At 39.1% G+C, this 16582-nt stretch overlaps 1 protein-coding gene across 5 annotated transcripts in view; it reads right to left on the bottom strand.

The window, feature by feature from the left end:
• The window catches only part of LTBP1 (latent transforming growth factor beta binding protein 1), a 415460-nt gene that overhangs the window by 349541 nt on the left and 49337 nt on the right, over positions 1–16582 (bottom strand). For all 5 annotated transcript variants that reach the window (XM_075596619.1, XM_075596618.1, XM_075596617.1 and 2 more), the window contains exon 3: positions 5807–6098. In XM_075596619.1, coding sequence (XP_075452734.1) covers positions 5807–6098 — 292 coding nt within the window. The remainder of the gene's footprint in view (positions 1–5806; positions 6099–16582) is intronic.

The following is a 16582-nucleotide window of genomic DNA, read 5'->3' as shown; positions in this document are numbered from 1 at the left end:
ATGTACGCTTTGGGACAAGGGAATCCCTGCCCTTGAAAGCTTATAAGCAGGGTTAGGAGATTCACAGAGGCACAATGAGTTATTGGCTCATGGGTAAGTGCAGTGGCTCATGCAGAGGGAGAGTACGTGCATGTCAAGAGGTTAGTGTAGTTGTGTTTTGGATCTGCTTTTTCGGGAACGTGAGTTTGCAGACAGGTCTTGAAGACAGGAACAGAAGGTAGGTGCGTGGAAGATAGGGTTGGGGATAAGAATTCTGCCTGCACAGTAGGGAGCAGCAAGTGATTTTCAAGGGCTATAAAAATACAATTGTGAGGAAAGAGGGGCAATATGCCATAGACATGTTTTTTTCATGTAAATCTCTATACTTGTTTTTTACTAAACGAAATAACAAATTAATACAACTTATTGATTTTTTCAAATGCAATGTGCACCCTCAAATTTAATTTATGGGACAATGCCTCAGTTTGATAAAATGTGATTGATCACAGTAGAAGAAGACCTGTGATATGTGGTTGGCTTCTCTGGCAGGGGGGTTCAATTATGGTTTTGAAATACTGATGACCATCAAGAAGAGTTTAAAAAACATCCCACTAAGGTAGAAAGAAAAATGACCCACAGGATCAAAAACACCCAAACTACTTAGACTAATGATAGAAAATGTAAATTCACATATCGGAAAATGGAGGTAGCATGGATATTGGGTAGAGAAACACACCAGAGTTACAGAAAATACCCTGTTAATAGCTGTCATAGATCCTGTATCATGAAACTACTGCCCATAGAAATCCCAACTTGCTAAATAAAGTGACATTAAAACATAGCTTTGATGTTAAAATATATTAATATTTCAAAATAAACAATAGCAAGTCTGAGGCACTAAATATTAATCTAAAACAGGAGACAGTTGAGCTAATCAAATTACATTTTGATTTCAAATGGCAACACTCCTCACTGAAATATCTGGGAGTTTTTCTGACAAAGGATTATGATTCGCTCTTTCAGGCTAATTATCCTAAAATATTGAAAATATTAAAATCCGACCTAGCAACCTGGACTAAGTTTAATATATCTTGGTTGGGCGAGTTCAGTAAAGATGAATTTACTGCCTGGATTGCTTTATCTTTTTCGGACCCTTCCTATACCTGTCGTAATGTCAGATATAACTAAACTCCAGTCCCTGATCTCCAAATTTATTTGGAATAACAAAAGACCTAGACTCAACCGTAAACTGTTAACCAGGCCCACCGGGTCAGGAGGCATGGCACTCCCCTGTCTCCTCTCATACTATAGGGCTGCCCAAGCAAGTCAGTGGGTAGTGTGGCAGGCAGATCAGTCACTTAGGAGATGGGTCGCCTTGGGAGGCACATCTAGTGTACCCTACTCCAATAGAAAATATTATATGGTTATCTAACCGGATAGGTCGCTTGGAGCACCCGATCTTGCCGTCGATCACACACTCTCTCAAGGTGTGGGATAGACTTAAGTTCAAATATAAGCTAAGTAACCCGAACTTCCTAATGACTCCTTTTTTCGGAAATAGGGATTTTATCCTGGGACTACCCAGACAATCTTTTATGTTCTGGTGGAAAGCAAACATCTGTAGACTTTTTGATATTAACCTCGATTTCAAGGTGACGCATTTTGATGAGTTGGTTAATAACAAGGGGATCCCATCAGGAGAAATCTTTCGTTACCTCCAATTAAAAGCTTTTTGTGCCAAAATTAAACCCACTAGTCCTGTCTCCCGGTTTGAGAGACTCTGTCTGGAAGCCGACTCACAAGAGAGGCTGATATCGACACCATACGGCCAATTTGCCCTTCCGGTCGAAGACCAAATTAAACTTAAATTTATGGAAAAATGGGAAGCTGATCTGGGCGAGGAATTGGAGGATGAGGACTGGGAGGACATTTTCGAAGCGGTAGCCAAAAGCTCAATCTGTTCAACCATAAGGGAAAATGCATATAAAGTAATGACACGTTGGTATAATACACCAGAAAATATTGCTAAATATGTACCAGGCTACTCCCCTACATGTCCTAAGGGTTGTGGCAAGGTGGCTTCTCTACTGCATATGTGGTGGTCATGCCCTTATGTACAGGATCTTTGGACGCAAGTGATATCCTGAATCAGCCAGATCTTAGGCTGGGATATCCCCCTAGACCCATGGCTGTTTTTATTTAACAAACCACTCCAGAACCACAGCAGAGCAGAGAATAAGCAAATAACCCACATTATCACCGCGGCAAGATGTGCCCTGGCAGGTCTCTGGAAACAGGACAAACTTCCATCAATCCCGCAAATCAGAAACAAGGTATGGTTTGTATGTACGATGGAAAAGCTCACGAGCTTTTTGAACGATACATATGATAAGTTTCAGAAGGTATGTCTACCCTGGATAATGTTTATAGGAAACCGAAATGTGTCCCAAAATTCCCTCAGCCAATAATATTATAAAAAAAACCTTTCTTTAAACTCAACTGATAATTCCGGCTGTTACCCCCGGCATGCGCTTATAAGTTATATTTTGTTTTAATTTAAGAATTCTATATCCCTCATTATGATTGCAATTTATCTAAATATACCCTAAAAAAAAAGGTTGCCCCAGATTGTTCTCCTCTTTGTATGAAATGTAGTAAGTGTTGTTATATGGAAGTGAAATACAGGCATACCCCGCATTAACGTACGCAATGGGACCGGAGCATGTATGTAAAGCGAAAATGTACTTAAAGTGAAGCACTACCTTATCCCACTTATCGATGCATGTACTGTACTGCAATCGTCATATACGTGCATAACTGATGTAAATAACGCATTTGTAACAGGCTCTATAGTCTCCCTGCTTGCGCACAGCTTCGGTACAGGTAGGGAGCCGGCATTGCTGTTCAGGACATGATGACAGGCGCATGCGTGAGCTGCCGTTTGCCTATTGGGCGATATGTACTTACTCGCGAGTGTACTTAAAGTGAGTGTACTTAAAGCGGGGTATGCCTGTATGTTATTGCTACTTCACCAAACGGCTGCTCTCCCCCATCCCCTCCCATTTTTATTTTTGTACCCATCCCCCGTGCCCCCCCTGATAACTTTTCCTTATTCAAGTTGTATTTCTGCATAATCTAATAAAAATGTCAAGTTTAATATATATATATATATATATATATATATATATATATATATATATATATATATATATATATATCAATGTAACTAAATGTATAAATGAAAACATTCTGAAAAATTAAATGAAAATCGGATCAGCGACTCCCTTATGATGCAGACTAAAGATTTTCCTAATCTTAAAGAGGTGTCCCCCTAGTAGACTCAACCTCTCTGGTGAGTAATTCCAAAAGTGAAGCACTATAGGGTAGCTGGGAAGGAAATAGTTGTCCCTGTACTTATAATCCCTGTCTGTACCTAGATAGAATAAAGTCATAGAGAAATATGAAGGGAAACATTTCTCAGTCCCCATTCTCAGTGCAGACAGGGAAACAAAGCGAGGTGTGCAGAAGATCATACAGTAAAGCAGGACCATGAAGCTCAGAATAGTTTGGGAGCCAATTCTTAAATTTGACTGCAATACTCAGGCTGAACCATCAGAGGGCGGAAGGAAAAAAAGAAAATAAGAAATAAGAAAATAAATAGTAACTATATCCTAGGTGTTTTTTTCTTGTTTTCTTTATTACAAATATGTCAACGAATCCCTCTTTCCTTCCCATCTCATCTTCTCTTCCCCCTACCCACTGCAATAAAGGATACCCCATTGACAAAAGTCCCTTGGGTCTTCTACATTCCACAGGAAAATGCACTGATTAGTGGTAACAAATAATGCTAACCAGAAGGGACCCCTAAATACAAAACTAATACTGAGCCAGTACTACTAGAAAACGAAATAAGATCACACGTATATAAATAATCTCAAACATAAAATAATCTATAACACTGCAGAGGTGTGGGGGAAAGACATCATGAAATGTTGAGAAAACTCAACATCCAATTTCCATATTACTCAGAAAAAAATGTTCCCATTAGTCAGTCTTTTCCTTTTGCTGTGTTTCCCTGTTCACGCATATAAACATCTGTTCACCCAAAGCCAGGTCCTAAACAGTATAGTGCAGTATAGAGAAAGTGAACAAAAACAGAAAGGGAATGCACACCAAAATGTATTTGTAACAAACGAAACATCCTAATAACTTCACTTACATATAAGTAGATCAATTTGCCTTGCGAATAAGCATTATCACGTGACACATTGAAGTCCTGAAGAAGTCATTACATGAAACGTATCAAGGCCCTTGATTTTCTGCCTGGAACATGATGTCATGTGGTGTACATGTGGTATACAACCAAACACACTCTGACACTAACCTTTATACATGAGAAAATATTCTATCTATAAGTTTGCTACAAATACATTTAGAATTCCTTTTCCTTTCTTGCGCACTTTCCCTATGTATTAATACGTACAATTACTGCTCCTGTTTACCGAGATAATTTAGCTGTAGGCAAATGAGAACAGGGGGCAGTTTAATGTTGCAGACCACCAATTAAGTCATTGCAGACCACTGCCATAGCTGTCATTCCAATGGGTGAGAATGTTGGGATCCCGCCCAAATAGCACTGCAGAGGAAACATTATCTGATCTTGGAAAAAAAGTACCAAAGCTCTATCTAATCCTATGCACTATAATAACTGAATACACTGTGTGTGTGTGTGTGTGTGTGTGTGTGTGTGTGTGTGTGTGTGTGTGTGTGTGTGTGTGTGTGTGTGTGTGTGTGTGTGTGTGTGTGTGTGTGTGTGTGTGTGTGTGTGTGTGTGTGTGTGTATATATATTATTTATTTATTTTAAAGAACTTGTGTACATGATATGATATAGATGGAACAGAGCTCAGACTCAAAGTGCAAATGATGTGGACCCAAAAGAATAAACGACATAAATCCAACGTAGATCCAAGTTAAGCTAATGACAATGATGGGTAGGTGGCTCATGGAAACCAAACAGGTATAATAATTATTTTACATGTTTGGTAAACTGAAGTTTGGAAACACTACAATCTTACATAGTTACATAGTAGATGAGGTTGAAAAAAGATGTAGGTCCATCAAGTTCAATCTGTAATTTAGTGCTTGGCATTACTGGCTTAATCTCTTTCCTATCACATGCCCTTAATTCGCTGGCCCTATTAAATGGAGACGTGATTAAATCTAAGTATTTTATCACTGGGGTGAAGCAAATAAAAGTGTAAATTAAATTCCCCCGCCTGCTCTCCTCATTGGAAACAAAGAGAGAGGAACATTGTTTGCCTGATTTCTATGAGCGATCATACACATACTGTAGTTCAAGTTTAATAAAATTAATAAGTGCTATCTGGGACTGTACCCTTAACCTCGTTAGTGCCATAGAGGCATAAAACACATTGCCTTGCAATGACTTTCAGGTCCATCGGGCATGGCAGAGATTAGAAGAGAATGTACTTACAGAGTATAATACATTCATCTGCAGGCCAAAGTGTTGAGAGCCCGGGGGTAGAGACGTGTGAAGTTCTAATGGTTCAATTCATTGAGAAAACAATTACCATGTGCAAGACTACATTTTAGTGCCATGGATTACATTAATCAAGTGATGTTTTGTACCAAAGATGACCTGTTCTGTAGTCTCCCGCAATGCTTACAGTGCTGGCCATTGAAGTGGGTTTCATGGACCACTGGGTCCAGTATTAACATTTCAAATACTCTTGTGCTTTCACAAGCTCACATCCTCACTTATAAAAAAAGTTTTAAAAAAAAAGCACAATACAAAACATAACTTACTGTGGCTGACCCTGCTGAGTTATGAAGACAGGTGGTTTTTGCTTGAGTGCCAACGTCACTTGTCCTATTGGATTAGCTTCTGGCAAGACCTGTACCTTTTGTGGGAATGTCTGCTGAGGGATAGGCCGAGGAGGAGCAGCAGGAGCCACTGGACTTTGACCTCCTGTACCAGTGGAAGAGGTGTCTTGGATTGCAGCCTCATCACAGACTTTGCCTTTAGTCCCTGGCTTGCATATACACAGATGAGGACGCAGGCACATCCCTCCATTCTGACATGATGGAGTACAGTTAGCTGTGATAGAGAAATAGTCAAAATGAAATGTCATTATTTCAAAGTTGAAGAGAACTATGGAATACGTTCAGTGCCAACAAAAATTACAGCCACCAACATAAACATTCTTGTTAAGAGCCTCCTAATACATGATTTTACATCCCCAAGTACCATAATCTTTCTTGAATGACTGTATACTGTTCCTCTTTTCTACTGTACCTCAAATTCCTCTGCTTTACATTACTTTCTATTGCTTTGTTATATTTTTGATCCATTATAGAAATACATAATTGGCAATGAGATTACATATGAAGGCAGCAAGAACACTTGTTTTCATTTGTCTAATTGTCCAATGTTGCTAATAATATTTTAGCCATATGTTATTTACACCTTTCTCAATGACAAGGATTCATTGCTGTATGTATATCTTTATTTATATAGCTCCATTAATGTACATAGCGCTTCACAGCAGTAATATACTTGACATAATCATATACGTGAGAAATAATACAAAAAACACACAATGGCAATAAGAGCTTCAGACATAAAAGTAACATTTAGGAAAAGTAGTCCGTGCCTCAAAGAGCTCACAATCTATTTGCTACATAATGTTTACCAGCACAGATTAACTGCTTAATAAGCACAGAGCAAAGTATAAAAAAACAACCAGTATTAGGGACAGGTAAAATCTGGCACGCCATTCACCTCTTGGATTGCACTATTCTCTATGTAATAACCTACACTAAGGTACACTTTTCACAAACATTTCAAAACAGTATGTGTCAAACCTAAAAATGTAACATTTCAAAACAGTATGTGTCAAACCTAAAAATGTAACATTTCAAAACAGTATGTGTCAAACCTAAAAATGTAACTGTATAATCTTAACTGGCACAAACTGTAATAAGTAATCCTGAATTTAACATTTGGCCTATGTTTTTAAAAATGCTAAACATGCATGCTAAAAAAAAGCCCAGATAAGTCCTCTCTGGAGACTGAACAGTGATTTAAGTTATTGTAATTGTAATATAATACACCTATTTGATAAACAGATTTGAGTTCAATTATTGTTTATTTGGGGCTGCCGTCAATCCCATGAAACACTGGTATTCTGATCTAACTATGCACCAAGCACTTAAAAATGCAGCAGTACAAATCTTCCTGCCTGCTGTCTGCAGACATCATTAATTGAAATGGGCAATCACTCTAAAGCCAGGCTACTGGGAGGCTTTCTGTCCTGCAACTAGGAGACAGGGTTAGCATGTAATGTAACTTCCTCCTATTCTACTTAAATACAAAGTATAAAACTGTGCACCAAATTGTGTTGAATAGACTTAAACATATATAAAGTGATAGTGTACACAGTAAAAAGTGCACCAAGGTTAAATAAATTACAAGTCAGTGACTGTGTAAGCAATATAAAAATAACCTTATACAACAATGTGAGAGAGTCTGCTGCTGATCAAAGTAGATGGCTCAACATCTTGGATGACAAGTAAAAAGAAAAAAGACAGCGCACAACTCTCATAGCGTAAAATGTAAATTATATTGTGATATATAAAAAGGGTGGTATTATATGCACGTTCAGAAATTCAAACAGTTAAAACAGGGCATGTTTGGGGCACATGTTACCACTGCAGCATACAACTGGTTACAGTCCAGGAAGCCGCCGTCGTCGTCGTCGTTCGATTCCCAGCCAGGTAGATGAGGTTGTCCTATTATCCTGGCTCTCCGATCTCCAGTCTCACTTCCTCGGCTTGTCCTCTGCAGACGCGGTGATAACTTCCCCAGCAGGCAACTCTCGAAGTCCGGTTGAAAATACTGGAACAGTATAAGTCCCACACTGATGGCTCTGGGGCTCAATACCCACGATGTGAGCCGTTCTCTTACAAGGCACTAAAAGCGGGGCTGCTGACGTCACTAAATTAGCGCTATGCTGATGTGACAACTAATACTAAGTCAATAGGGCTTACCGCAGGCTCCGTTAAGAGTAAAACACAGTGTAAAGGGACAAAGTAAGGCAATGGTTGCTCAATACAATACTTTTGCGAGTTGCCTGCTTGGTAAGTTATCACTGCCTCTGCAGAGGACACAGCCGAGGAAGTCTGGGACTTGAACGACGATAGCAGCTTGCTGACCTGTGACCAGTTGTTTGCTGCAGTGGTAACATGTGCCCCAAACATGCCCTGTTTTAACTGTTTGAATTTCTGAACGTGCATATAATAGCACACTTTTTATTTATCACAATATAATTTAAATTTTACGCTATGAGAGTTGTGCACTGTCTTTTGTCTTTTTACATATTCTAGTTAAATGTAATGCAAAAGCTCCCATCAACAGCACACTCAAATCACATTATAATTACATTTTCAATATGGATCCTTCAGCTTAATCCAATGAAACAGCACCGTTGGCCCTTATTCAGGATGTTGCCCATATCTCAAGGAAAGCCCAATTGACCTAAATGGGGCTTCACGCAGAATTGGCACAATCGCAGCCTACTGAATAAGGGCCAGCGACTGAAAAACATTGGAATTATCAAGCGCCAAGATCTTGTATTCATTTAATATACCTGCTTATAACTGCTGCTAACAGTCTCTCTGAGTGATCTGGATAGTGAAATCTGGAATAATATGAGGAATACGTGAAATTAAAATGGAAATTTCTGTTTTTTTTTTGTCAATATTCTCTCTTTCAAACCTGGTAGGACATAAGAAGCCTAGCAGATCTGAATTACATATAAGACATTTTTGTTTTTACATTCAATGCAGATGGTACAGGATGGAATAGTCTTTTGATGACTATATAAATCTCCAGATTATGTTCGACTGCATGCAGTATTAATGCAGTATTCTTAATATAACAGCTCTACATAGGCACTATTATTGAACCACAATACAGATGGATAGTTGTGTTATTTTTGATCAAGCAACCAACATTTTAACAATACTGACATACTACAGTATGTATTTGTGAAATTATTCTGTACTGTGTACATAGCACGAAGATTAAAACGTTATAAAAATAAGAACTGTTTTTTTAGACTCGGAGTGAATGTACTTTACGGAATTAATCTTTACAAACCAAACATTGACTGCCTTATAATACACACAGCTGTAATCATCAGCTCTCATTCTCTATTAACTTTCAAGAAATCGAAAGAGCCGCTCATGTTTCTCTGCTGGCGGTAAGTGGTTTACAATGATCTCATGGGTCAAGTGTCACAAATCCATTTGTAAACAATAAAAGTGCTGATGGATAAGTATGCACCGCAGAAGGGGCTTAATTCTTTTTTAACTGGTGTGTTATTATGTGACAGCAATAAAGCCAGCAAGCAAAGACAAGGCCTGATGTATGAAAAATACACCAGGATATGGCATGTGATGGCTCGTTTTCTACAAATATTTTTAGGGTTCTCTTTGCGCATTATCTTGTGTGTTCATTCTTCATAAGATATTGAAGTGTATTATTCCTTGATTCTAAAGGCATAAAATGCATAAATGGGACAAATGTATCATTGGTGTTCATCACTTCCATCTCACAATCACCTGTGCTTTGTAAATCTGTATGCATATGTAAGTGTAATCCTATAGTGTTAAAATAGAAGGGTTACACTTAGCTAAAGTGTTTGCTCAATTCATGTTTCTTTTCATTTACAGTACATGTACAAGTCAACACTTACTAACCACTGGTAAAGAAAAATGAAGCATTCATTGGGTGGCATGCTGTTCTATATTCTGAGTAAATGAGTACTTCAGTATTATGTTATACCTTTTTTATTTGGACTGATATTATAAGACAAGCTTTCGAGAGTTCCCATCTCTTCCTCAAGCGAGCAATACTGATTTACAGAGATTCCATGAGCTTAACACAGATGTAAAGGAACAATTACAGCAGCAGGTGACCTGCATTTGTACTACACTGCAAAAGATAAGCATGACTGGAGTCTAGGATCAGGCTTTAGCAAACAATGCTGCAGTTTGTTATTTTGGCCAAACATAAATAGGGGACACTACCCTTTACACACAAACACAAAATAAAGACCTAATCCTGTCTAGAGTTCTAAATTCCCAGAGGATTACCATTGTTGTCCAGATACTGTATAATGGATCTAAGGAAGTCAAGGTAAAGAGAGTATGTATAAGGCTACCTTTAAACAACCTTGATGCCCACAAAACAAATTCAACAATTTTGTCTTTAGCTCCCACCAACAAAGGTACAGTCCCATCAAGTACCAAACAGATCTAATGGAAGAGATGTTTAACAGATGAATTTAGTTTCATTTTAGTGACTGATGCCTTTTAAAAATAGGTATGATGTTATCATTAGTCATAGAAATGTCTGTAAACTGTGTACATTTGTCAACTGTTTTACTTCTTATTGAATAAGAAAAAAGTTTTACAGATGTAGCAAAATCTACTGCCCCCAGCACCGCGGATAAGAAAACAAAAGTCAGAGGCGCTGAGGACAGTGTCTGCCGTGATCGAGCTGCGGGAATCCATGTTCCTGAATAAGACCCCCTGTAATGTTAATCCTTCTGGCCCGTGACCGCTACGGTCGCGTGACTGTGGGAACACAGACGATTGCTTTACTAGATCTGGATGTACATACAGATGGAGTAAGATTTATAATTTCCTTTGCCACAAGGAAACTGCAGCGTCCCCACGCCCAAAAGCCTAGAACATTAATTTCCCATCGGGATTAACACATCGGGGGTCCCTATTTCTGAATGATTTTTAGTTTATGTATCGTTTGATCAGCGAGACTCTCATTCAGAAGCCGGGACCCCCACTATGTTAATCCTGATGGGAAATTCCCCCTGCTCTGCACTTGGCAGTGATCAGGCCGTGGGCTGCAGTTAACCTGCAACAAGGGCAGGGTGGAGATAAATCATTTTCCATCTATAGCGCTATACATTGAATTTTGCAGGCACAATATGTCCCTGGCACAGAGAGATTACAAAATAATGTAGGTGCCTGCTTATTTTCTGAGTGGTAAGTACCCTAAATGTCTTCCTCCTCTTTGCCAACTGTTTCTCTAACAGGGTCAACATTTGTGCATAAATCTGATTTCTTTATCATGGGACTTGAGGAACTTAATGAATATTGACCCTAGTCATCTTCCTTTATTTTCTGTTATTTATACATATTCACCAGAGCAGTGCAATGAGGGTTATGAAAAACATGGCAACAGAACAACATTAACATCAACTGGTAAAGTAAAGAGGTCCCTGCTTCAAAGACCTTACAATAAAAACGAGTTTCACACACTTCTAATTGTCCTCATTTTTTCTTTAAAGTTTTCTTTAAAATCACCAAGACTGAACAAGCATTGCCTTTTGTGGGACTGTCCTCTTCAGCATCGGGCTGGTAATGCTGCCTTTTCTGAATATTAAAAAGAGAACTACAAAATGGCGAGGAAGTGAAGTTGAAAGTTAAGATTAAACCAAACTACTCTGAAATGTGGTATTTGGACTTGGGTAGGTAGCCATTTCCATTGAATATAATATGCAGTGCTGCTTTGTCACCATTCAAAGAAGAGGTATACTGTATCAAGAGTCTCAAACAGACAGTATGATATTAAAGCAGAAGTTCAAGCTGCCGTTTAAAAAAAAAAATCCTTTCAATATGTGCATCAACACAATCTGCCCACTGACAAGTGATTAGCTAAATTGCAGATCAACGGTTCTCCTGTGATCGATGGGCAAAGATTCGGCTCGGGGGTACACTAAATCACTGTCAGTGCTGCAGAAGAGCGTCCAAGATGCAAAGTTCTGTGTGGAAGACCATGCGACCAGGCAGGCATTGGATACAATTAGTGCACTGATAGAGAGAGAGCAAAAGGGTGTGCCAGCGCCTGTCTCAGAACAGGAAGGGGATGAGACTTTGCAAATGGTTGCTATAGAAACAAAAATGCTTGTAACATTAAAATACATTAAACATGTCTTTAAAAACAGTTTTTGCTTCTAAAAAAATGATACAAGTTTTCTCATTGTACAGAACTTGTTTATTTAAAAAAACACATGTAGGATACTGCTTGAACTGCAGCATTAAGGTCATACTTATAGGTTAGCATCAATGTCATGTCGCCTCTGTTTGCATCAATGTATCAAAGTGCTTTGATCAGCAGTGATCAATTTGGGGACTGATGTATGGAGCAGATGGGGGAGAATTTGCTCTAAGCAGGTTATATTATCTGTAAACAGTACAGATTTGCCAGATCCACAAAGGTCAGTTAATTCAGGGCTCATAATGTACTGTAATCAAAATCATTAACACAAAGCTAATTACATGCAAAAATAACATCCGTTATTGATCTCATTGGCATAGGTTTAACGGCATGTTAAATAGCACTTTGTTCAGTTAGCTTCAGATAACGTCTTATCTAGTGATATATACAGTATATATACAGTGGTATGAAAAAGAAAGTACACCCTTTTTGAATTCTACGGTTTTACATATCAGGACATAATAACAATCATCGGTTCCTTAGCAGGTCTTAAAATTAGGTCAATACAACCTCGGATGAACAACAACACATGACATATTACACCGTGTCATGATTTATTTAACAAAAATAAAGCCAAAATGGAGAAGCCATGTGTGAAAAACTAAGTACACCCTTACTGCTTCCATAGGAATTAAGATGTTAAGTAGCAGACAGGTGCTGCTAATCAAATGCCCTTGATTAATTGCTCATCAGCAAGTGTGACCCCCACTATAAAAGCCGAAGTTTTAGCAGTTTGCGGGTCTGGAGCATTCAGGTGTGTGTTAACACAATGCCAAGGAGGAAAGACATCAGCCGGTTTGTTCTTGGAGAGATTTTGGTAGGACGACCGCTCCTAAGTAGAGTGACTGTGGTCTTGGACTTCCTCCATCTGTCTGAAAGTGGATTTGTGGAGCCACAAATCCCTAGAAATGGTTTTGAACCCCTTTCTAGACTGATGAACATCAAAACTGCTTTTCTGAAGTTCTCAGAGATTTATTTTGATCGTGGCATGATGTATTTCCACACACCTGTATGGTTAAGACCAAAATCACAAAGTATCTTTACAAAAGGTGGGGCCTCCCAAACTCATACCTGAAGATCTATCAATTTATTTAAACACCAGATTATAATTATCCCCTTTTATTTAGCTGATAAAACAGGGTTTCACTTACTTTTGCACATACCCTGGCTCTTAATTACTCATTATTTGTCTAATTTATACATCATTTTGTTTAAAAAGACATGGGCTTGATTGATAGAAACCCCATTGGATATTTAAGAAAATATGTTTGATTATGATTTGGTTTTGATTCAAGAAGGTTATCATGGAAAAATTATGGAATTTCCGTAATTATCATTGGGGTTCAAAAACTTTTTCGCCACTTCTTCAGGGGAGTCAAAGAAAGTCTGAGGAAACGCGTAGGGATGGTATTATTGCACATGATTTAGTGCTCATTGACTTTTATTAGCAGCAAAGAGGTTTGAGCAGGCCAAACATTGCTCCGGTATACTGGGACTCTTTCATTAGAAGGAACCTGCGCCACAGGATTGTGGTTGTCGGAGGAACTTGAAATCTGCTACACCACTGATGAGGAGTGACGACATCTGAGTATCCCCAGCGGAAGAGCGGAGACGCGGCGGCACCTCGAGGCTACTCCTGTATATGAGTATAACTCATACAATGCTGTTTTTTATCGGATTCTTGTGAGTTTTGAATCATCTTTACACATGTTTTATTACATTTTTAAACGTTATCACATGAAGATCGAGCGCTTTTTTCTTCTCTTTTTTTCATATATATATATATGTATATATATATATATATATATATATATATATATATATATATATATATATATATATCCACAAACACACTTTTAGACCCCACGTGGAGAGACACCTGTACACAAAAAATGTGCACCCATGAGATACCTGGGAAATATTCTAATAGAATATGCTAATGACTCTCTTTCTCTACAACGCCTGTTTTGCATATTATTACCACTAACGTCTTTTATAGATAATACAAGGCCCATTACGGTTGAAAACAACACTTAACACTGTGTTAGTGAGCTTTGAAGATACCCGTTATCCCTTAACAATGTGTTAAGTTAATGCCTTGTTAAGTCAATAACGGAGCTCTATTGTTCTGGTCTAAAAGTTCCTGAAACCTTCGCAAGAAAGGTCAAAGTGGTGTCACAGCATACTGAATATTGGCCTAAAAGAGAAGACATTACACTACAAGACATTAAAAGGCAATTCCACTTACTATGAAGAACGTTAGCGTTCTACAGAGCTTTCAAAACCTCACAGATTTTTCTTTAAGTGCACTGGACATTTGATAGTACATTACAGTGTACTGTACATACTTCAAGGGTACCTGAATATTTCAAGAAGAAACCTGTGGTGTTTTAAATGCTCTGTACACTATCATTTAATTTATGAAGAACCTAATGTTGGTCTACATTTCTCCAGGACCAATGCGGTTTGGACTCAGGCAGGCAGAGATGCGGGTTGAATAGAGGGAAGGAGAAGTAGATTTGGATGTCATCTGTGACAAAATGGATGTTGAATCCATGGGAGGAGATGAGATCAAAGAGGGGAGCAGTATAGAGAGAAAAGAAGAGAGGTCCAAAGATGGAAGTAAATGCAGTGGGAAACATGGGATAAGAGTCATGAGACGGCGGTGCCAGTGATGGCAAGGTTGGTGAGTGTGGAGAAGAAAGTGAGGTGATTGACAGTGTCAAAGGCTGAAGAGAGGTCGATAAGGATGGAGGAGAGTTTGGAGTGGCGAGCTTTGGAGAAGAAAGTTGTTGATGGTGAGGAAGGCAGTTTCAGTAGAGTGTAAGCCAGACTGGACAATGGGAAGGAGGGAATGGGTATGCATGAAGGTGGAGAGTTGGCTTTGAATGAAGCGCTCCTGGCAGCAAACGTCTCACACCCTTTGGCTGTCCTTCGGTTGCGGCAAAGGCTGTCAACCTTTGGGTTGACGCAGATGTACACTGAAGGGGTTCAGATTGAATGCAGCTGCTTTGTGGTTGCACGCACAGGGTGGAGTGGTGCGACTGAGTCAAGGGAGGAGAATACTGCAAAGTTGTGAGTGGATAGGGGAGAGAGGAAAATAATGTGAGTAGGTGGAGGAGTGATGAGGTGGAGGAGGTTAGTGAGGATGGATCAATGGATTTGATGTGTCTGCAAAGGATGGGATTGGGTAGGGGTGAGAAGGGAGGAGCGGGAAGGTGATGCAAAGGATGTTGGGGATTAGGTGATCGTCAGGTGGGGCAAGGCGTGTGGAGGGGAACGGTGTGGAATCTTGCCGTAAGGATAAGGTTGAGGGTGCCTCTGTATATGTTGGTGGGGGGAGATTCAGAGAGTCTAAAAGAAGAGATGAGGGGGACGAAGCCGAGGTAGATTTTGGGTTCTCGAGGTGAAGGTTAAAGTCACAAGGTGGTTGGGGGAGGATGAGGGCAAAGAGAGGAAGCAGTCAAACTCATTGAAAAATAGTGTGGGTGAGCCAGGTGGATAAAAAAATATACAATGATGGTGATGGGTAGGGAGAAAGAGAAAGAGCAGGCATGTAATTTAAAAGAGGAAAGAGGGGGCGGAAGGGGGGTTAGGGGCAGGTGTCCAGGAGGAGGAGACAAGGAGGCCAACTCCTCTTCCAGTGCCGGTGTGACATGGAGTATAGGTGCAATATTATTTGCGTAGATGTGAGGGCAGCAGGGGTGGCATTGTTTGAAAAAATAAGCAATATCTCCCCTCAGTCCATCACAAATATACCTTAAAATGCTGCTGCCACCATAAATGGATGTCAAGTTGCACTTGCAGGGTTTTTGGTCAGTATTTACTAACACAAGTATGTCATTAACACACGTAAATCTGTTGTAGCAAAATGTGTCCGAAAATGCACTCACACTCTTCAAAACGTGCAAAGTTCAGTTAGAGCCCAAAAGACAATACTTTTTAGGTTTAATATACAAAAGTAGTATAGTGCTTTGGTTACCGAAAAAAGGTTGCAAGAAACATACAGTACAATATATGCAGACAGTTTCATAAAAATAAAATAAGTCCTTAACATATATTACCACATATATTAGGGTCTCAAAGGGTCTTGAGGTGCAAATACATGAGATTTCCTGTGTCTCAGCATTGACACTCCCTTGATTGAAACTAGATTCTTAGTCTAAATGCATGGTTTTTATCCTAAACTTCCTGTATTGGAAACGAGATAAAACCACTTTCTAGGCATGTCTTTCACCCCTCACCATATAAATCTACAGTGACACCTTTATGGCTTGAGGAGAAAAAATGCTTTCCTTTTTAATCAAAAGGTGCCTGAATATATGAAATACCTCCTAACTTAATATCTGGAAGGATGCCATATTCACTGTTGCATTGGTATAATTAAACTACAAGTGTGTACATCCAACTTCATGTGGTTAATGCTACGTTTGAGAGAAAAACAAATATCTGACCTTTGCATCGTCATAATTATGGATTGTTTAGCATCATTTAAT

The sequence above is a fragment of the Ascaphus truei genome, chromosome 4, assembly GCF_040206685.1.
Source record: "Ascaphus truei isolate aAscTru1 chromosome 4, aAscTru1.hap1, whole genome shotgun sequence".
Taxonomy (NCBI): Eukaryota; Metazoa; Chordata; class Amphibia; order Anura; family Ascaphidae; genus Ascaphus; species Ascaphus truei.
The sequence above is the reverse complement of the archived record's forward strand: the minus strand, read 5'-3'. Positions and strand labels throughout refer to the sequence as shown.